This window comes from Corvus moneduloides, chromosome 7 (genome assembly GCF_009650955.1).
Source record: "Corvus moneduloides isolate bCorMon1 chromosome 7, bCorMon1.pri, whole genome shotgun sequence".
Classification (NCBI taxonomy): Eukaryota; Metazoa; Chordata; class Aves; order Passeriformes; family Corvidae; genus Corvus; species Corvus moneduloides.
The window spans coordinates 19482920-19506869 of record NC_045482.1 but is presented as its reverse complement, the minus strand read 5'-3'; the positions used below and the strand labels follow the sequence as shown (position 1 = coordinate 19506869).

Genomic DNA, 23950 nt, shown 5'->3' with positions numbered 1-23950 from the left:
AGTCAACTGCCCTTGTCCTTGTGGGGGACTTCAACTTTCCAGAAAGCAACTGGGAGCATCACACAGCTGGTACAAACCACACCAGAAGATTCTTAAAAAACCTAGATGACAACTTTATGAAACAGGTCCTAAGGGAGTGGACTCAGAAGGATGCTCTCCTTGATCAACAGAGAGCATCTCATGAGCAAAGTGGAGATTGGCAGCTGTCTTGGCCACAGTGATCACAAAGTGAACAAGTTTAAAATCTCTGTTGACAGGAGGAAAAGTGCCAGCAAAACCTCAACTCTGGACATGAGGAGAACAAATTTCAGGCTTCTCAGGGAATTACTATGTAAAATCCCCCAGGAAAGTGTTTTTGCTGGTGCTGGGGTTCATCGGTGCTGGTCACTTTTTAAACATCCCCTCCTAAGGGCACAGGAGCAGGCAATTCCCAAATGTTGCAGCTCAAGCAGATGAGGCAGAAGGCCAGCTTGCCTGACCAGGGATCTTCTCTTAGAAATAAGACTTAAAAGGGAAGTGCATGCCCAGTGGAAGCAAGATCAGGTGACACAGGAAGAGTACAGAGATGCTGCTTGCCACTGTTGGGAAAAAATTTGTGTGGCCATAGCTCAGCTCCAGCTGAAGCTGGCCAGAAGTGTGGGGGACAACAAGAAGAGTTTTTTTCAAATATACCAATGACAAAAGGCAGTGTAGAAACAACATCATCCCAGTATAGGATGAGGATGGTCAGCTCACAGGCAGGAACAGGGACAAGGCAGAGGTATTTAATGCATTCTTTGCTTCTGTCTTCAACATGGATGACAGACCAAGGGAGTCTCAGTGTCCTGAGCTGGAGAGCCATGACTGTGAGAATGATCAACTAACTCCCAGTCAACCCTGAAATTATGTGGGATCTGATGCTCCAGCTGGATCTCTACAAATCTATGGGGCCTGATGGGATTCGTCCAAGAATCCTCAAGGAGCTAGCTGATGTCATTGCAAAACCTCTCTCAATGATTTTTGAACAGTCTTGAGAATCCAGAGAGGTCCCATCTGACTGTCCTGATTTTCAAGGAGGGCAAGAAGGAGGACCCTGGAAACTACAGGACTGTCAGTCTCACTTCAGTGCCCGGTAAAATCATGGAACAGATTATTCTGGGAGGTATTGAAAAGTACCTGGAGGATGATGCAGACATCAATCACAACCAGCACAGCTTCCTGAGGGGAAAGTCCTGCTTGTCAAACCTGATTTCCTTCTATGGCAGGGTAACCCACCTAGATGATCTAGGAAAGCCAGTAGATATAATAATTTTGGACTTCAGCAAAGCTTTTGATGCTGTTTCTCCCGATATCCTTCTGGACAATATGTCCAGCACACAGCTGAATAACCTGGTTATGCGGTGGGTGAATACCTGGCTCACAGGTCAGGCACAAAGGGTTATAGTGAATGGAGTAACATCAGGCTGGCATCTGATCACTAGTGGGGTCCTGCAAGTCTTCATCCTTGGCCCTGTTCTGTTCAGCATCTTCATTAATGACCGGGTGCATAACTTGAAGGGATACTAAGTAAGTTTGCCAGCAACACCAAATTCAGAGGAGCTGATGACTGTTTAGGGCAGGGAAGCTCTGCAGAGAGACCTTGACAAATCAGAGATGGGCAATCACCAACTGTGTGAAGTTTAGCAGGGCCAAGTTCCAGACTGTGCACCTGGTATGGAGCAACCCTGGTTATGTGTATAGACTGGGGACTGAGAGGCTGGAGAGCAGCACTGAGGAGAGGAACCTGGGGGTCCTGGTTAAGTTGAATACGAGTCATCAGTGCCTTGGCAGCCAGGAGGGCCAACCACATCCTGGGGGGCATCAGGCACAGCATCACCAGCTGGGCAAAGAAGATGATTGTTTCACTCTGCTCTGCACTGGTGCAGCCTCACCTTGAATATTACGTGCAGTTTTGGGCACCACAATATGAAAAAGATATTAAAGTATTGGAGAGTGTCCAGAGGAGTGGTGAAAGGTCTGGAGGGGAAGCCATATGAGGAGTGGCTGAGGTGTCACTTGATCTGTTCAGCCTGAAGAGGAGACTGAAGGGAGGCCTCACTGCAGCCTTCAACATTGGTGCGAGGGGTTTTGGAGGGGCAATCTCTTTACTCTCATGGCCAGTGACAAGACCAGAGGAAATGACATGAAGCTGAGTCAGGAGAGGTTTAGGTTGGATATCAGAAAAAGGTTTTTCACCCAGAGGGTGATTGAACAGTGGAACAGGCTCCCCAGGGAAGTGGTCACAGCAGCAAACCTGACAGAGTTCAAGAAGCTGGACAATACTTTCAGGCACATGGTGTGATTCTTGGGGATGTCCTGTGTAGGGCCAGGAGCTGGACTCAATGATCCTGATGGGTTCCTTCCAACTCAGTATATTCTGTGATTATATAGTTAGAGTACTATGATTTAGCATTAGTCTGTTCTCTTGCCCAAGAAAGTTTTATGTAATTGTGCTGAGTCCTAAGAAACTAAGGATCCTGTAAGTAGCTGCTACCTTTTCCAGTTGTCTCATATGCTGTGATTTGGTATGTACAGTCATAAGATATTGTTTACGCCTTGTTGTCTGGATATCGGAATGCCATGCTTACAGATCTGGTTAAGAAGACTTAAGGAAGATTGGTGCCTGATACTGTCAAGACTTGCACAATTCTTGGCATTTTGAGGATGTTCAATTGCCTTTGGAGTCCCATAGATCAACTCAATAGGCAGACAATTGCATTAGGCCTGGAGCTGTTTTTGCCCCAATCCCATGCTTCTGATATTGCTTCCAGTTTTGTTGTAAATCCTGTATTCTTTCTGATCTCCTGGTCTCTTGAGCAAATTACAGTGGTGGTTCCCAACCATGGAGGTTCCATGTAACAGCATTCAGATTGGTGATATCTTTCCTGACCTAAAAAGCATCTTCAAAGGCCTGCCTCCATATACACAGAGGATTTTGTACTGATTCTCCACTTCTGCAGGTTTCTACAGTTTTTATTTTAACTTCACAGAGCTGATAACGGTACACTGCTTCCTGATGAGTGGACTTTGGTGAAATATATTACTGGAAGTCAGTTGAACTTCAGTGGACTTTAGTAGGAGACAGATGAATAGGAGAGTGTTTAGGGTCTGAATTTTTCTTTCAGATCAGTGAACACCTCTTATTGATTTGAATGGGCCACAAACCAAGTGTATCAGGGAATCTTCTGAGCCCTTTTGAGAATTACCTGGTTATTTTGGGGGGATTACTGGAGAGGTGGAGAGTCCTGCACTGGAGCAGCAGGACTTTAAACTTGTATGAGAATTTATGAGGTATTAATTATTGTCAATTATTAATGTATTTTAGTAAAAATAATTCTTTTCCTGTAACCCTTTGTAAGGAAATACTATTATGCATGGTTGAATTTGTCTTTTTTCTTTGGCTGTTTCACTTGAAATATGCGTGAAAAGTGTATTTTCATGTAAAATCTAGCTGTGTATAAACCTAGGAAACTGTCAACAGAGTTATAGTCTCTTCAGTCTGCTAGAAGAATAGTTCTCAACATGCTTGTGTGGGGCTGTGATTGTCAGAGCCTGTACATGGTGACAGGTGTTGGTTGTTCATCTGCTAATTTCTCACTAGAAACAATGTGGTAGGTTGATCAGCTGCGGTTTGGTCATTGGAAGCACCGTCGTGATTTCTGTTGATAAAATGTATGGCTATGTTTACTGAAGTAGTTTAAAAAATAGTAGATGTGTTTTCAGTTTTTAAAATTCTGTCATAAATGAAAATATTTGTTTTCTCATTACCAACAAATGTCTATTATCCATGATCTGTAATTAGGTTCCCAGTTTAATGTAGAGGGTGAGTGGTACTCACTGGACTGCATCATTGGCCTTACTGTGGTAAAATGACCAATTTTGTCTCACCATCTGTGACTTTGGAGGCAGCTTGAATGATGGGAACACATAAAGCTCTACAGATTAAAATATTTCCAGCATACAGCTGTGTGTGTATCAGTCAGAATTCAGCAGCAGTTCTTGCTTGATAAGCTTGCTAATGTCTTCTTGTCCTTAGAAAGAACATTGTCCCCCTGTGTGGGTGTCTTGTACAGTCTCGACCCTGCATTCTTTGCTGAAGCAAAACTCCCAGTGAAAAACAGCGTTAGTATGACCGTGGAAAGCACTGAATGCAAGGATAGAAAAACTACTCACAAGGGCAATGCATCTGCCTAAGGAAATAGAGCATGTAGTTCTGTGACTAATTATGAATTATAGAATGAACTAAAGGAAAAAAGGCAAAGTTGGGAAATAAATGGTTGATTACTCATCCTGCATCAAAAGAGGACATTTTCAAAAGACAGACCCAATTATAGCTGTTTTTTCCAATAATGTTCCTATCTACTTCTCAAAATTTCCATCACATATAATAGAAAATGAGACTATATTGTGCCTCAGCTTCTTATACATGTGGCAAAGATGATTGAAAGATAGCATGCGAAGTGTTCTAATTTTATGTGAAAAAAGTAGAATAAGTTATGTCAGCAAGTTAATGAGAGGTAGCGTTTTAGTTTTTCTATGAGTGTGTTTTGAGTGCTGTAGAAATAGCCAGGTGTTGGCGAAATGCAATGATGTTGGCTGGCGCAAGTACACAAAAGCAACAGAACTCCTTAATGGAATTAACATGGAATCCAAAATGGTCCTAGTTTCATCCTTGAGCTGAAGTGGTCAGGCAAGTGTTGTTTCTCTGTGGTTTAGCATCTGATGATGCATGTGAGTTGTTTTACCTTTTCTCTTTAATGAGATATGAATCGGGATATGACTTACAGGTATCTTAATGGACTATTAATTTCAAACTGCAAAAGACTAGGTGTGCTTACGAAAACAATTTAGAGTTACCTTTGCATATCTTCCTTTTCCTATTACCCTAGAACTTAGAGCCTTTACTGCAGAAATCCACCTCCAAGGTGCCATGGAAGCAGTCGTGTCTTCTGCTATCACCATGAAACAGTTTCTAGTGTCTTAGGCAAAGTGAAGGTAGGAAACTGATGCTCTTATGCCTCTTTCTGGAAATCATTTATTCACATGATGTCAGAAAAGGATGGGCTGATTTTTTACTTTGTAGTTAAGGTAATGTTTTTCATCAAGGGGAACAAAGGTAATTTACAGATGCTAATGAATTAAGGTTCTGATTTTGTTTATCAGCTCAATTTTACAGATGGGATACCAGAAACATCAGTTTATAGTCGTGTAAGTACAGAGTTGAATGGTTTTGCTACAAAAGCACTAAGAACAACATAGTATCTTCTATCAACAAATACAAAAGTATCAGGCTCAAGATAACATCTGTGCAGTTAGTACTTCCTTGGTTGTGTTGATTTGGGTCAGCCAAAGAGAGTAGCTGTCAGTGAGACCTTAGTAGCTTAGTAATTTCTTAGACAAAACATGTTCTGTATGGTTAAAAAGATGGCTTTCTTCATTAATCATTAACCTGCAAATGACAAACTGTATTTCCTGAATGACATCTACTCTACTGATCTGTTCTTCCATGATGAAATACCACCTGTTTCCATCATAACATCTGCAACTAATGGAAAGTATCTCTGTGTCTTTTTTCAGAAAGTTCCTTGTGAGATTGTTAACAAAGCCTCCAAACCATATGCTTTTTGTCAGCAACATTGTTACCATCTGGAAAGCCTTTTGAAACATTGTAAACAGAAAAGACAAAACTGCATATTTCATTAATAGTAATTGAGCTTTTGAAAAACCAAATTACTTTGCTATGAAATTCAAAACTTCACAGTAAATATTCAGTAGACAGTACTAGTATAATTATAAAAGGAAATACACTGTACTTCACAGTACAATAGAAGCTAGTTGTTCATCAGAATCCAAAATGTCAGATAGAGTACCATTCCTGCAGTATAAAGACTGAAACATACACTAACCCCAGCTGGCTGTTTCTCAAAGCTGTTTTCAGAGGTCACATATGTGGGATATCTGGACTGATAACCATTTTTATTATAGACAAAGATATTTTTAAAGTTTATCTTTCTTTGATATAGGATTTTTTTTTTTTTTTCTACAAGTATTCCTGGAAATAGTCGTCTTTTTTTTTAATGCTTGTAAAAAATCAGATTCTGTGATGTGCATGAACGTATGAGCCTGGTAAAGGAGAGACAACCATGAAATGTTATTGTCATTGAAAATAACCAATCATATATTTTTTTTCCTAATCATAGATTTGCTAAATAATGTACATCTCAAACATTCTGGATTTCTTCACTTCGTGAAGAAAATTGTATTCCCTTAGTCTTCTGAAGCAAAAGAGAAAGGTAGTAAGATAGTAATCTCAGCAAACTTGTCATCCTGCAGTGTAATTTGATGGCTGCATTTGTTTTGAAAATGAGCAAAAGTGGCCCATCTATTACAAAGCCACATTGCAATTTTTTTTCAAACCCACTTGCTTGTATTTTTTAGAGTAATTGTTAAATAGAATGCATTTTTCAATGAATATGCATGAAAAACTCATGCCTATTGAGCAAATCAGCACTAACTTATGTTGCTTATGCTGTTTTCCTTTTTGTTTTGTGAGATGCTTCCTAGGAGTGTTATTCTGTGGAATGTGGCCACAGTATAAATGACATGATTTGTGATGATACAATCCAGAATATTACTGTGTGTTTCTGTTGTAGAATAAGCCTTACTGTGATTGTTTTTCCCTGCCAGTTCAGTAATACATGACCCTCAAATACAGCAAAAGATAAATCATTAAGGTTTCATAAACCACAAGTTTAATCTTAAAAAGTTAAATTAGGCTTCAGTACTTCGCAAATTTTAAGCTTCAAAAGAAACCTCTGGAGGATAACGCAGTATAATCTAATATATGATTTTACAAACAATTCCTGCTGTAAGTTGGTCCACTTAAATTTGAGCCTCTTAAAATTTGGTTCCTTTAATGTGACCTATAGGTCTTGCTTTGTATGTTTATGTAACTAAACTGTAACAGTAAAAATCAGGAAGGAAAGTAATTATATGTCAAATATGAAACTTATCAGAGTTGAAAAAATTATTTTTACAAAGGCCATCTTACTATGTAATGTAAAAATACTGTCTGCTAGATGTCAGTTTAAAAATAACATCTATTTTTAACAGTTTTAGAGCTTACAGTGTCATCCAAACTGAATACAGATTGAAACCCAGACTGAAAATGCTACAGGTTGTTCTTATTGAAACTTCAAAAGTTTTGATCAGAATAAGTGATCTTGGGCAAAGAGTTAAAGTGGTTTCATGGCTAGATTAGTATTGCGTTTTCAGTCAGGCTGAATTGAAAGGGAAGTGTTGGGAAGTACACTGTGAGCTATACTGACTACCAACTTCACAGGTATTGACATAAAAGGAGAAGGACATGAAAAGAGAGCTGTCAGTGAATAAGCAACAGCAAGAAAAAAACAACAGGCATCCGAAGGTGACACATAGACAATTTGACTATTATTTTCTCAATTATCATCTTCTCCTTGGTGGAACCAGTAACATCTTTGATGACTATCTGTGAGATAACATTAACATTTGAAATCTCAAATACTTGTTTTTCAGAAACCCTCCACCTACTTTGCTACATCCTGAAAAATGGTGCAGAGGATTCAACCATTTCATTTCACAGTGAGTTTTATTTTCTTTTAAAAACAGCTTATTTAGCAAGACCTATGTGTGCCAATCTGAAAACAGAATTTTCTTATGGAGTTTTTGCTTTTGCAGGTTTTTCACTACAGTTTTCTTTTCACAGACTCTAGACCATGCCTAACTTTTTGGAAGCTTTACAGTGCAATTTGATCTTCTTACGTAATTTTCTTCATTTGAGCGTCTTTTGATTTTTGTGGACCTGGAACAAGTTTATAAAATATACCTGATTTCCTTGATGGTTTTCCAGTGAAATTTTGTGTTGAGCAGAAAAAAGGATTAGTGAAAATGACTGCTGGTCAATTTAAAATAAGAATTTGAAAGATAAGAAAGAACTTTACTAAGGTTCAGTAGGTTGTGTATCCACTATGTAATTGAGCACCAGTAGTACAAAGAGCATAATGAATGCAGCTGTCACCAAACTAAAATAAGCTTTTTCTTTACTTTTTTCTTTTTACAGTGAAACTAGGAAATCACAGTTTAGTAGTTGTTAGCATTATATTCAAAAGTCTTACTGCAACTTTTATGAGTGATTCTTAGTATTCTTCAGTATTTCATTGGAACCTATTACAGCCCAAATGGTGTAACGTGGGGAATACTATTATAACACCACTTGTCAGTACAGACTTTTCAAGATAGGTTTGTAAATATGCACATCTGCCTTTTGAATCTGTTCTATTCCTTGGTGTATCCAATTACTTGTAGAGTACAATATCCTACCTGATATTTTTTCAGCTTGTTGCATACTAGTGCCTTTCCATTTCAGAAGTTAAAAATAAAAACACTGGTGCAAATTTTACCAGTAATCTGTGACAAATATCGTTATTTACTATGCTGATCTTTAACCAGACAGGAAGGTGAGATACAGTGTAATGTTTGACCTACAGAGGAAGGCCATTGCTATTATTGCTGCAATGTAACTCAGAATCTCTTCCATGCAGGTAGTAGAAGTACATTCCTCTAGAGCAGATTGCTCCAAGTTCTGGTTCTCCATAATGCCTGTCCTTGTTTACACAGCAGTGTACATTGGGATCTATGGCAGATTCAGTGTTTAAGTACAGGGGTCACCAAGTGATAGATGAATTTCATTCTATTATAAGAAACCATTGATTGTGTTGTATTTAAAGGCTGTATTCTGGGGGACTACCACTGGTGGATTATATTCCACTTGTGCTTTAGAAAGTTACTGCACCTGGTAAATAAGATTACATTCCTGTCTCAGGAACAATGTGCATTAACCTTCAGCATTGTTATATAAGTTTTTCTTTCTTGGTATCTTCCCTTTTAGAAGTCCCCACTGAGCTTGAGGACAACACAAAAACTCAGTTAAACATTTCTTAGCATTTGTTCAGTCCTTTAGTTCAGTGTGCACTGTTCATAAAACAAGTCAGATGTTAATACTTTATGGCTAAATTTGTTTTTAATCTTGTCCTTTGAGTTTTCTATATCTTCAAATTGTATCTTTTTAATCACATGGATTATTACTTACTTTTGCTTAATTACTTCCTCACCATCAACTTTTGCAGGTTCTCAATTCTTGCTTTTCATTTTTACAGTGATATGCACAATGAACTAAGGAAATATGCTCATACACAGTTCTCTTAACATGGAGAAGTGCAACAATTGTAATAAATACCCTATGTTATAGCTGCCTTTAAGAGAATACTGAAATTGAATTCTCTCTGACATTTTTGTATTCTTGGGCATGTGTTTGTAAAGTTGTTACGATACAGAGGTTACAAAATGTTTTTATGGGGGCTTAGATTTACATTAGTTGATTTTCTAGAAAAATTTAGATCATGAAACATTGGATCATACAACTGCAAACCTTTTAGCCATTACTGATAATTGGCTCATTTATATGCATTAGTTATGCATTTGTTTATGCCCGCCTTGTGACAGCCTAGTTATGATAAATTAAAAGTAGTGATTGTATAAATTCCATACTGCCTTTTATCCATATGTTAGGACCTTGCCTGATGTTTCTGTCACCCTTGTGATGAGTGATTAGCTTTTGAATAATTTCATTATCTACCTCCTTCTTGATGCTAACATCATTTGCATAACAAGCTTATCTATTCAAGTTGAGGGCCAGACCTGTGTACTGACCAAAGCTGAGCATGTAGCTTTGGCTAAGCTTTTGATTTCAGTTTGGTTTATGCGATAATTTTGTTTATGCCAAGATTGCCAAACCTTGTCACTGTAGCTTTTTTTCACCCCACTTTGCCGTTCCTTGAAATGCCATCGTCTCAAGAGGCATTTTTTTTATAAGTGGTCTCTAACATATTACAGTGATTTACAACATGCCTGAGCTGGAAGTTTCATTGTTGGTAACTCTTTAAGCTGTTAAAATTGTGATCATATATTTTTCAGAAATGAAGTCTCTATTTTTAATTATGATACTACTGCCCCAAGAGATGATGATTTTGCAGCAGCATTTTAGTAAGATGCAATATTTACAAAATCTGAATGGAGAGTGCCAAGATAGTTTTTAGATTGGTGAATATATGTTTCTATTCCCAGCTCTGTTGACCTTGACTTGAGATGAAGACTGTAATGTAGTGTTCTCATAAGGATTTTTACAATGAAGATAGTGAATCTGAGTTAGATATTTTGTTTTAAAAAAATAAAGAGAAGACACAATTTCAGCTCTCATCTCTTGATACCAGCCCAATTTTGTATTTGGTATCTACTAAGATACAGGCAGCACATACATATTTCTAAAAGGTCAATAAAGTTTTATGTATGTGTATTTTTCTGTACTACTGTGATTGTGCATAAAAATTTGTCTCTCCCATTGTAATCTGATAAATAATTATTTATCTTTATTTTATCTACATATCAATAGCATTTTTACCATTTCTGTAAGATCATGTAAACTACCACAGCAGTGGCAAATAATTTTCTTGGCACTTCAAAGCTTGACTGATCTCTAGGGATAAATAAAAGAGTTAATATGTTCTTGTAGCAGAAGAATGCAATAGCTTTTATTTACATTACATCACAAAATGGTAATTTTAATTAAAACTAAAAGTGGTATCTCCAGAGACAGACATTCTTCTTCTAAATTTATTTAACCAATGATTAGCTATTATGGGTCTTTGAATTAATTAGTCATTCTTGAGCTGGAGGGAATTAAAGAATTAAGAAATTCAGGAAGTAATAAAGTCAAAATGTGAACTTAAGGATTTATGGTCACATTTATCATCAGAATGTAACTTTAGCAATGACATTGCAAATACAGTACAAATATAAGTTTTTTTGTCCTGATAAACTCCCTTTTTTGTACTCAATTTAAACATGGCTTAGCAAGCTGAATTTCATATTGATTAGTCTACATTCAGAGTTATTCAGTTAATAGATGATCTAGATTATATGGGTTTTAAGTGGTCCATTTATATTTAACTTCTCTGAATGCAGATAAAGTTTTTTCACAATCTAAGCAATTGCTTAGTGACATTCTGTTCATATTACATGAAGAACACTTTACTGTTTCTTTCACTGAGAGCATGATACGCATTTGAGGTAACTTACTAATTTCAGTGCCTGGGAAGGCAGAGGTTTGCAAATGCCAGAAAGATACAGATTGCGATGTGTAAGGTTACCACCAAATCTGTATATTTTTGCATTTCGTTCATTGATGCAAGCTCTTGAAATACTGAATTTTAGTACCTGACAAAAGATCTCCACCACTTTTGAACATTTCATGGAACATATATATTTATACAGAGGAATGGACATACAGAAAGAATACAGTTATCTTCTACTTTCTAATGAGCCGTTGTAGTAAAAAGCCTGCCTCAAATCAGCTGCATGCTATAGTGTCAAAGTGGGATAGGTACGTAAGGGAGAATATCTGGTACACATGCAAAACATACTGTGTCTAATAAAAAGCTTCAGTTGTACAAGGTTCTGAAGGGTTTTTGTTTTTCTGGGCCTTCAAGGACAGACCAAAGAAACAGAGCAGACCAATTGCTGATGAAAGGCTATTCATCAATTTAATCATACAATAAATAAATGTATTTTGTGGTTTTGAGATGCTCCCTAGAGTTGTTCTGGTTGTATTTCTGTTGTCAGTGGTAAAATTTCGAAGATTTCAACATGAGCAACTGTCGGACCCATGCTAAAGAGCTACAAGAGGTGCCACTCCATAGAGTTTTTGTTGTTTGTTCGCTAAACCATGTATATGAGCCAAAATATATTGTAATGCTTACTCAGCTCAAATAAGGCTGGGAAACCTGTTGTAATTTTTGAAGACTTAGAAGAGGTAAAGGTATTTACCACACCTAATTTTACAATTTCAGTGCGATAGAATCTTTGTTATGTTTCAGATGTGTGCTCTGAATTATACTATATGGTGCTTGATGTTAAACATTAAACTGGAATAAGATTTATTAAGAAAAGAGGTGATGGTGACATTTCATTGTTTGAGTATTTGTCTCATTCTTGGGGAAGATTAGTAATTTACAGCATTTGCTACCAAAAGGCAGATCAATAATGTTATAAATGTGTTCTGACCATCAGAATTTATACCATGCATGTGATGATTGAATTCTTTGTCATAAATTCAGTCTTTCATCCTGATATCTGATTGTAGCAGAATGAACAGTAAAATCCTTACTATTTAGCATGGGATGCTGTGCAAGACAGGAGACCTATTTAACCTATCCCTAGTCCCCAGCATTTACTTTTTGCAAAGGGACAGCTATTTATAGTCCTGAAGATAAGGTTATTTCTATCCTGTGAGTCCTGCTGAATTAGGACTGAAAACAGAAATGGTGTTGGCAAAGCTGTCACAGTTTTTTAGTTCACTTTTGCAAATTAGTGACCTGCAGCAGTGGGGGTTGGGCAAGCCTGGAAGTGGAAAGCAGGGAAATGTCAGAGAAGCAGGCACATTCCTGCATCTTACTGCAAACGTAATTCATGAAATGTCTTCTCCACCTCTCTGCTGCATGTAACTGACCAGTGCCTGCCACAGCTACATGTGGTACAGAGGTAGAAGGAACACTCAGTTACTGAGCATTTTAACCAGCTAAAAAAATCTCAGAGATTGTTATTTTTCCTTCTTTGACTGGAAAGTTTCTGACCTAATGTACCTGGCCTAGATGATCTTGCTTGTCAGTGTCTGTCCTTCCATTTCTCTAAGCAGGGGGAGTCAACCCAGTTGAGGTCATGGTCTTGATTTCATTAATCTTGCATCATGAAGCAACCTTGTGATGTAAGTAATCAGGCAAGTATGTGGAGTGAAAAAAAGTCTCAGAACCTAGAGAGCTCATTCTCCCTGCTTAGGAGTGAATGCTCCCTCCTTTCAAGTAGATATGACCTTACTCTTCTTCCTCTGGGAAATTTCCACTCTAGAACCTTAGTGGAGCCATCTCTATCTTTGGGGGTAATCTGGTAACTGTATTTTCTGGGATTGGGAGGAGAGGATCTTAGCACCTCAGGATGGCCTGAAGTCTGATTCAAGACACTGGAAAGCTCTTTTATCCTAATAACAGAGTCCTGGAAAGATTTCTCACTGCTAGACAGCAGGTAGTTGTGCAAGGAGTGAAATATGTGGCAGGCAGGGGAGAATGGTCTAGAGCTGTGAGAGGAGCAGGTGATGGGGAAAGCACCCTGATGAGCCAGGGAGTGGCAGGGAGATAGGGACCAGAGGAGTGGCAATGAGGACTTTAGCTAACAGATAACAGTTCAACAGCACAGGGACTTTATATCACTGTCACCCAGAGGCTGTTGTGTGAATTCCCCAGCTCTAATACAGAGTCTGATGGACAGTCATAATTCCTTCCGAATATTAACCTATGGATCTTCTGTGCATGTAGATGTTAAATAGTTGCTTGATGTCTGGTTGGATATTTGGGTTATGAGACAAAATGAGTTCTAGCAATACACTTCTAGCAGATAAGAGATCATCAGAAAATGTGGCATTTATAAAATGTAATAATTGAAAAAAAAAATACTGGTGATAAATCATAATGTAACTAAGCTATGAGAGTTACAGCTGCTTGGTTTCTTTCTTTTTAAAGAAAGTACTTGGGGTCAAATAGATCATAATAGATCTGATGAAAGAGAATTTTTGAAAGAAAGAACTGCTGCTGCTCTACTTAGGTTTGGCTGCAGTAGTGAGTGACGTTGTAATTATTTTTCTATTTCTGAACACACAGGAGACTTAGACCACCACTGCAGTTCTTATGAAATGTTTCTTTCCGTTTATTCATTAGTAAATATTAGCTGATGAATGCTGATAAATATCTCTCCATTTCAGCCATCTGATTCGCTGTTTTTGAAATGGCTGTTTACATTGTCGAGACCCAGCAATTCCAACAATGTTATCATCCGAGTGCAAGCAGCCAGTGAATTTTTAGAGGCTGTCTCAGATGGACCTATGTGGATGGGAGGCTGCTCTTATCCTCTGCTAATAAATGCTTCATCTTTGCTTGTTATTGTGGCAGAATGGAAATGGTGCTTAGGAGCCTGGCTGTGAGATTGCAGCAAATGGCTGCAACCTATGTTTAATGTAGTGACGCTAATGAATTCTGAGAATTAATTTTTAGCTAAGAAAGCATGATGGAAGATACTAGAATTTCAAATTAGATAATGGATTGACTTTTGTCAAGGCAAACATACATTTTTTTTTATCTCTACTTACTTAGCCTTTCTGTTATTTTAGATCCAAAAAATAGCAGACCAAATGTGATACTTTCATCATACCTTATTTGGAACCCATCTTGTAGTAGATTTGCTAGTCAATTTTCTCAGTTCAAACTAATGCACTACCTTTTTCTTTTTTCTTTTTTTTTTTTTTAAATTTCCACAAGCCAAACAAATTGGCTGAATTTGCGGGTGCAGCACATTTACTGGTTTTATGAATAATTGCAGCATGGTTGATGTTTGACAGTGCCTGAGCTAACTATTCCAAACTGGTCTTAAATGAATGCTCAGATGAGAAGCTGAAGATATTTTAGTTTTCTTTTTTCCTCAGAAGCAAATCCTTCCTTAATAGGAATCCTTTAAATGTTGTTTTTCACTTGTACAGTGCACATGCTGATTTCAGAGTATTTTGTGATGAGTGAAATTGTGAAAGCTGTTTTGTTACTGTACTCCTTCAAATGTTAATATTACTGAATTTTTGTTAATTACTTCTTGATTTCTTTTTTTCTGGCCTATATGTTAGATACATCTCCTCACTGAATTTACTGGCAACAATGAACTCAGACACCCATATAATTAACTTTTCCACACATTCTAATTCCATCAGAGTGCAGGTCAGTAGAAAACTTTGTGATAGTTCTCACCTTTGTGCAGGATTTAGCATTTCAAGAGCTGATATTCTATATTAATTTTATTTTTTTGAAGAGCATTAGAGTGTCAATACTGCTTCCAGGAGGATGACGATGACACCTTATTGAACACCTGCAGTGACACTGGCAGTCTGATGCATCATTTTTCATTAGCACTTAGATGGTGGCCCAAGAATTGTTATTTTACAGATGATGTTGATCAAGAACAGCAGCAGCAGCAGGCATTCATGCTGCACTAAAAGCAACACAGTTGAACTGACAGTGTGTAGAAGCAGAGTATTAATAGGTCTTTCCTACATAGAGAGGAATAAAGACAAAGGAATATGCACTGAGAAACGTAAGGGCTGTGTTTTCAGTGTCACATGACAGCTTACCATGACATTCCATCACAGCAAGCCTGGTGAGACATCAAATTGGCACAGAATATTTGAGTACACAGTGAGCCCACAATACTTACAGTGACTAAGCTGCAAGCTGTTTACTGCATTTGAAGCCTTGTAAGGAGTAGTTTCTAGAAGTGACTGTGTCAAAACTTCTGCTATTTAAAGAAGTGTGTGCCATACACACTTGAGTTCCCTGTGGCCTGCCTGGTCTGTCTGATGCTGTGTTTTTAAAGTGCCAGGAACTTGCCATTTGACTTGATGAATTAAACCAGCTCCAGTGGAAATGTTCATTCCAGTCAGTCTCTTCCCTGAAGTACTGACATAGAAAGTTACAGACATGAATTTAAGCAGCTCTCCCTCACCCTTGCACAGCTGTTAGTTACTTGCTCTCTGCTTTGTTGTGTCATCTCATTAACCGTCTGAAAGGACTCTGTTCTTCTGATGCAGGCACAAATTTGGCACAATAGGAGGTGTGCTCTGTCTCAGCTTGGAACAGAGTTTGATCACAGAATCATGTTGATGTGCCTTGTCTCATTAACTTAGTCATCCTGAGATTTAGCAAAGTTTTGGTTGTGTTTCAAGCAATATCCTACATGAACACAGACTGCAGCAATATCCTACTACCAGAGAATGAAGGCTGCATTTATATGAGACAGTAGAAAAACATCAATTGTTGCAAAGGTGAAGCATGCACACAAAGTAAATAGTCAGTGGGGGATTGGCAGGATTATGCAACAGAAGCAAAGATAATCCTAAAGATCTCCAAGATCACCTCCTTCACAGAACTTACCTGTGCTCATTAAAACATCTGCCAGACCTAAAAAACTCCAATTTCAGGTGTGCAATAGAGAAGCTAAGAAATTTTTTCTCCGAAATGTCTCTTCTTGTTGGGCTTCCACTATGAGTGCAGTATCCTGGACATTTGGATGTTTCGCCTAGGGGCTATCTATACAGAAAAACTCTCATGCAACTTCTGTATCCTGTCTGTTGAGTGTCTCTGTGGGTGCATTGTTCAGAGCTCAGAGAATTCTTATTAATAACTGCATGCTACCAGGTCAAAGGTTTGTATGTTCTTCCCACTTTGATAAACACAAGATATCCTCTCTGGAACTGTGTAATTTTTTGAAGAGAATCCATTTAAACTCTAGTGTTATTATCTGAAAAGCAAGTGCCTTTTGTGATAGGACAAGAGATAATGCTTTTAAACTAAAATAGAGTAGATTCAGACTAGATGTCAGGAGGACATTTTTTACGTTGAGGTGAAACACTGACACAGGTTGGTAGGTGCCCCATCCCTGGAAACACTCAAGGTCAAGTTGAACAGGGGTCTGAGCAACATGATATAGTTGATGTCCCTGTGCATTGCAGGGGGTTTGGACTAGATGACCTTGAAAGGTCCCTTCCAACACAAACTATTCATGACCCTATGACATAGATTCACTTGGATTCAGTTATAGTACTGAAAAACTTCAGATGAAGTCAAATTTAATAAGAACATTTATATATTAACAATAAAACAAATACTGCAAATTTGGAATTATTGATAGAATGGTAAAAATCCTGAGTGCATGGGCTTTTCAGACTGAAATCTCCACTTCAGATACTTGCCATCAATCTGTGAATTTGTGTAACGCGTAGCATTTGTTGTTTTGTTCTGTTTTCCTCTGTCTTCCTGATTAATGTTGTCTTTCTTTTCAAATGCTTTTTTCCTTTTTCTCAGGAAACATGAATTTAAAAAGGATTGGCATGGACCATATTGTCTGTGTGGGTGTATTGGCTTTTAAAATTTGCAGATTACAAAAAAGAAAAGGGGTAGGGGGGGTTGTCAGAACCTGTTCAAGGCTAATGATGGATCTTTTCATGGAGGGGAAGGACTGGTATTTATAGCCTTGCACTCAGAGGGATGGAGATAAAGCAGGTTGTGTTGCTTTAGTGTTTCTATCAGGAGACTACAGTTCTAGCCTGTAGCAAAATCCACCAGAATAGTTCCAAAACTGGTAACACATTTTACAGACTTTCTTTTCTGGACTAGATGTACAGAAGAGGTTTGCAAAATGGTTTTTGGGAACCTAAACTATTAAAGTTATGTTCAAAGATATTTCAGGATCATTTTAAGACCAGACTTTAGTCTTCAGTAAAGTCTTTGAGGTGAGGCTAAACTTTAATAACTTGCTAATGTGTTTGGTAGTATTTGAAATCAATTAATGTGTATGATTTTTCGTAATGTAGTTTAAATTTTGTACATTGTTACTTTTATTACTAGAATATAAAATATAATTAAAGTTTCATTGAACTTTTGGCTAAAATGATAGTCTTTATTTGTGATATTTGGCCCTACAAGGGAAGTACTTTAGGTAATTATTCAGCAAATATGAAATGAAATTGTGAAGTATGTAATATGAATGCATCTCATCAAATAAATTCATCTTGAGCTATAATTTGCTAAAATTATAAATACTAGAAGGGAGGTATATACTGAATTGCAGCACTTCTTTTTCACATTCTCAAATAATTTCAATATCATTATTATTTGAGCAAGATGAACAGAATGTTTTAATATTATTAATTAGAGGATACTTGAAAGCAGTGTTATCCTGTTGGACCATTCTTCTGTTTGAACGGTATTATTTCAGCTTTATTATGCAGAAAATAATTCAACTTGAGTGATGGCTTCTCCAAATTTAAATCTTGATTATATAAACCAGCATGGTACTTTATTTTACGCTGATTTAATAGGATGTATTTCTTTACTCATTACTAGTTCACCTGTTTCTATCACAGAAAGAACTTTGGTACCCTGGCTAGCATTTAATTCTGACTCATTCCTTTCTCTTCCAGACTGAATTATACAGGTTGGCAGGTTTTTTTATAATTCTTATGCTGACAGTCATCATGGCGATATAGAATATCTACCCGTAACATTCATTTTAAAAACAAAGCTCTATATGAAGTCATTCTGATTAGTGTTGTACCACAGGTTTCAGTCATGGTTTTAATAGGCTATGTCCTATAGTTCATAGTCAAACTCTCATCAGAGAGTAGGTAGAAAACTAAAGTGAATGAAGTATTGTCTATTCATCTTAATTTTTATGTATATTAACTGTACAGCTCTTACAGGATACAATGTCATTTTTTCCTTTTATCTAGTTACAGTTAAAAGAGAGATTAAAGAAGCTCAAATTTGTAGCCTTTATACTTGTATACTTGTGGAGTGCATTCACTTAGCTAAGTATTTTATGCCAGATTTATTGCAGTGTGGAAGAGTCTTGTTACATAATGAGGAACTCAAATAAGTGGAAAAAAAACCAGAGTAACAGCCACACAGTAAGCTGACTCAGTTCATGCTGTAATGAAATAAGATCATTGTCTGAGACCCCTACTTGTCTGTCACAGGTGTCTAATCAAAGATTTTGAAAAGCGTCCTTCAGTCACCCATCTTTTGGAACATCCGTTTATTAAACAAGTACATGGTAAAGATATGTCTCTGCAAAAACAGCTGGCTGAGCTCATCCAAGAACAACAGCAGCTAGGCTCCGTAGCCAAAACAAGGTACTGTACCAGCTACAGTAGCAACATATATGCTACAGCCCTCCTTCCCCACACTTACACTGGAAGCACAAATTGAAATTTCGCATGAGGCTTTTACTGTTTTGAATGATCATATCAATGTGTTGTTTGGCAGTATTTTTAGCAATAAGTGCTGCTTGCCATGTGAATGTAAGAGACGTGTTTTCCTTTTAATAATTTTTAAAGCTATTTTGATCTGCTGTAATGCAACCTTTTTTGCCTTTTTTTCTCCCACTGAACTCTGTTCTATACTTGTTCTCATTTGGCTTGGTCGGAAAGATGTTGATAATTCCAGAATGTTCTGATTTGTGGAAATATACGTTGGCATGAAAAATTATATCATGCTTTGGTAACAGATCTTTAAAAATACAACTGTGAGCATTCAAGTGTCTACTAGAAAAAGTTAAGAACAGAAAATTTTGAAGTTTGCTGTTTGATTAAATCCTATTAGTAAGAAGGCTGATAAGTACTGAAAGTAGTTGTTTTGTCTGCAGTTTAATAACAACTTCTATTTTTTTCATTCAGCCCAGTAATTAATTATAAATGTGCTTAAAAAGCAATGCATGTTTATCAGCAGAAGTGGCATCTTTTGAGGCTGATTGTAAATATGTCTTAGTTTAGTTGTTGTCCAGAGGGTGGCAGAATTTCACTATTTCAAAAGAGAATTAAATGCAAATGAACACACTGTCCCAAGCTCAGCAATCATTCTGTAATATGAAATTCTAGAGTTAGATAAGCTCTGGCCCATTATTATAAATAACTACTTACTAATGTTGATTAAGTAAATTAGATGTTATGATTCATAAGTCATAAACATGTATATACTTACATGCCATAAAACTCTGTGGCTTAAATGCTAAAGGCCCAAACAAAAATGTATAAGTTAAAATAAAGGAATGACTGTTAAGTACAGTTTCAAGGTGAAGCTGACTTCTGTGGGTGGTGGGTTTTTGTTTGTTTGTTTTTGTGAGGTGTGTGTGTTTGTTCTTGTTGTTTTCTTTGTTTTCTGAGGAAACATACCTGGAAATGCTCACTGTGGGCGAGGGAGTTATGCCAGCATTACAATAGAAGTTTCTGCTTTTTCTAGTTTCCTAAGATTCCTTCCCCATATAGCACCTCACAGATCACATTGCCTGCAACTATTGCATGGCTGGTCCAAGAGGTATAAGAATTTTTCCAGCTGTTGACCTGATTGCACATATAGACAGAGTGGAATGATCCTTGTGCTAAGAGGAGCTCTGGAATGGATTTGTCATGGTATTCCAATACATTCTTCTGGGATTGAGCTCCATATTGTGGAATGACGAAGAACCAAGACCAAGACAGCATTTCTTTTCTCAAGCCTTTTGATGTATTAACTGGGTGTGCTGCAACAGACAAGCTTCTGCACCTTACACATGACTAGAATGTAGGAAGGATTTTGCTTCCCAGCACCCTAGTATGAATCAGTGCTCATCTGAGGGAGTTTAACTCCTTGTCTGTCCCATCACCACCTAACCCAGCTTAAATATTTTATTTTCAAACAAAAATCTTTCTGATCGTTTTAGCATTATACTGTGGTATCCTTGCTTGTTCTATGAAGCACCAGCCCACTGTGATCAGGGTTGAGAGCATGCTCAGTGAGGACAGAAATCTAGTTATTGTTTACCACTGAAATCTACAGCATATTGTTCAGAATGATATTCTAAAGATTTTGAACTTGATCAAATTGGTACAAAGTTCAATGAGATAGCAAGAGCATATCCCTGCAAAATACTAAGTCTGTGGGCCAGACAGTTAATACTGGAATAGGAACATAAGATTATTACAGAAGAACCAACCACCAAGTACATCTAATTGTAATTTTCCCCAGAGGATTGGCATCGCCTCATAATAGTAAAAGACTTGGCTCTGTAATAGGGCTATTGTACCCTCTAGGAAAATTGTTACCAGTTAAAAGCCTTTAAAACCTCTGTAATGCATCTACAACATAATTTTCAATACAAAATTTGACATGCAGAAGAACATATGACCAGATGATACTGTAGAATATTGTGGAGGGCTTTGGTGGATCGATGCCGTGTTTATTCCTACTGGGTCCCTCGTGGAGACGCTCAGGCGGCGCTCTGGCAGCACCCAGGTGTGCACACAACCTCACCCTCACAGGTGGTCGCGAACAGCCGCTCACACCCACAGGCCGTGCATGAACCAGAGACAGAGGCGAGAGGGGTTCTCTGCGTGCAATTCTGAGGTGTTTAATGGCAGCACCCCGAAGGGAACAGAGGCAAGAGGAACCCAGAACCGAAAGCCCGCGCCGGTTTTATCCTGAAAACTCCCAAAGGCGGGCAGAGTATCCAAAACCAGTAGTCTGAGGGCTAGGGGGCAGAGACAAGGTTGAATGATATAACAGGGGCCAGTGGGAAAAGGGATGGGAGGGGGGAGAGGACCAGTGGCCAGCAGAATCTAGACAAAGGGAGAACTTTCTAGCACAGTGTTGTAAGGAGAGACCACTTTTAGGGCAATTTGGGGGGTGTAAAGTGGACTTAGCCACCACAACAGTAGAAAATTTACGGACATTCATTTGTAATGATCATCTGTAATGATTCATTTGTAATGAAGTCATCTGAGTGTATAGTGACCACATCAAAGTAAATAAGGCCAATTCAAACCCATGTTAAGCAAAACCTTTCTATTACAACATTGAATATAGCACATGCTTTTTCTGTTTATTGATGCGCTCATGACAGGTACAATTAAATGTACATTAATTTCCTGGTGTTCAGAAATAAAGAAAAACAGACACCCAAATTTAGGAGTAGAGCAACACTACCGATCAATCATTTAAAAGATAAGTAAGAGAAAATGTTCTCAGACCACAGGCTGAAAATTTCCAGAAACTAGAAAATCTCAGTATGCTTGGGTTAATAGCACTTCTTCTTTGAGGTAGCCCAGGGAGTCACTGGTGATGACAACTGATCGGGAGGTATCTAAGTTTTGTCTTCATATGAAAGTCTTCCAGGGTGGTGCTTTGGATTTGTGTCTTTTGACTCTGCACTGACTCAGCACCTGTGGGGTTTTTAATAGGATTCTCTTTCCGATGGAGCCATGCCAGTTTTGCCTATCTTGGTGCATCACTTCAGGTTACTATGCTTGAGAACAAGCCTGCAGACTTGAAAGTCAGTAGTAATGACTTAGAGCATGTGAAAGAGAGACATGGAGAGCTTATCTAGCAGTGCACTGCTAGTGAAAAGGAGAGAACTGGCTTCTTTCTCTCATTTTCCCTCAACTCCCAGGAACAAACTCTTGATGTCATTTTAATTTCAGCTTCAGTGATTGTCAGAAGCCTCCTGAGGTTGGACTTCTACAGTGAGAGAAAAAAACTAAGCCAATAGAAACACACAGATAATTTTCTACTCTGTTAGTGATTGCAGAGAGGTGCCTCAGGTGATATAGCTGAAGTGAAGGAGGGAATGCTTCACATGACCAGGAATAAGCAGGAGAGTTGTAGAAAGAAACAAGCTGGCCCCTTTTGGCAGGATTATTTGGGTTGGCCTCTGGAGCCACTGACTGAAACATCATTGTTGTTAGTTTTCCATGAAGCAACTTACTAGAGAATTTTATATTCTCTGATTTCCTTTAGGTTAAAAATTAATAATAAAAATAAAATGTTTATGCTAGTAAAAGACCACGTTTAAAATGACATTAACAATTCATCCTGCTTCTTTTATGAAAAAGGTACTCTTCGAAACTTTTCTACCAGTTTCCCTAAATTATTTTCATTGGTTGTGGATGCTAAAAGACAGGAGCAGAGGAATTTTCCAGCTGCTGAAGCATTTGTGAAGTTTTTCCTTTCTCATGCTTTAGCTGAGAAACAGAGAAATCCAGCTTCTCACAGCTTCTCTGTGAAAGCTTTCATTCTCATGCGAACTGGATGGACAGCAGTTTGAGAGAATGGAAACCATTTCTACACCTGCAAGCTGTTGTGAGAACAATGGAATTGTGAGAATAATATTTTGAAGTGGGTGGTTATACCACTCAGCCGCTTACTGTGGTGGGTGGCTAGCCAAGGGCCAATCATGGAATTTCTTTATTGCGAAACGCATTATATAAGATGAGTTTTTCATTAAATGGAGCGGAGCTCTTGCTTCGGCCATATCATCTGACCTGGTTTTATGTCGTGATTTTCACCGTTCTCTGGGGATAACAGCGGCAATTGGTGAGATGCAGATATCTTCTATCCTTATGCAAATAGGTGTTTTCTGAAAACCCAGCCAGAATTTCCACACTTGTAATGAGGAAGAAGATTCTTCATCTGTTGGCATCTTTTAGATTGAAATTCTTGTGTTTTGCCATTTCAGCATTAGCACTCCACTCCTACAATGCTTATGTCTTATACTCTTGTGGGGAAAAACTTGGTGAGAAAGTCCAATGTCACAGCTGTGTAAGGATGAGCTCTGGCTATTATCTTTGTTATCAATATCCCTTTTATAAGCTGTCAGTTAACTGTGTGTGTTTTCTAACAATACCAAAGCATAATGGCTAATTAGCATCAATACACTTTCATTAACAGCTTTGACATAATAACAATTGTATGAAGTTTCATTCTAAGAAATTTATTCAGTGTTAAGTATTCCACTAGTTCTATTTTTATAAAAGTTCTTCAGTCCTTGAAAAATAGAGGTTAGTACATATGGCAGCTGGTGAGGGGTCAGTAGCTCTGACCGAGGAAGCTGTGACCGGTCCGGAGAGATGGTCCCAAAAAGAGACTGTCTTCCCGAGGCCCGGTGTCTTCCCTCAGCTGCTGGCTAGGAGGGCCCGTGCAGAAGCTGTCAGCTCTTTAGTGATTGTCAGCTCGTGATTTCAGCTCAGCTCTGCAGGGCAGCCTCCAGGCCAGACCAGGGAGAGAGATGAGAGGCTCGTGTAGCTGTTCCACACGAGGCAGCTTTATTAGTTCGGCAAAGGGGAGGCCAGGGACAAGCTGCTCTCTGCCCTCACAGGGGCAGGGGGCCAGCTTTATAGGGATACACAGGGGATGAGTGTCAGAGGGTAAAGGCCAATGGGCTA

General features: G+C 38.1%; 1 protein-coding gene across 20 annotated transcripts in view; it reads left to right on the top strand.

Moving 5' to 3' along the window:
- The window catches only part of MYO3B (myosin IIIB), a 256067-nt gene that overhangs the window by 67506 nt on the left and 164611 nt on the right, over positions 1-23950 (top strand). For 17 of the 20 annotated variants that reach the window (XR_004241144.1, XM_032114004.1, XM_032114002.1 and 14 more), the window contains 2 exons: positions 7573-7638; positions 18734-18889. The exons of 1 other annotated variant lie outside the window; for it this stretch is intronic. Coding sequence is in view for 18 of the 19 variants with exons in the window: in XM_032114004.1 (XP_031969895.1) it covers positions 7573-7638; positions 18734-18889 (222 nt within the window). In the remaining variant the exon portion in view is untranslated. The remainder of the gene's footprint in view (positions 1-7572; positions 7639-18733; positions 18890-23950) is intronic. 2 more of the 20 variants (XM_032114008.1, XM_032114013.1) reach the window with 2 other exon arrangements.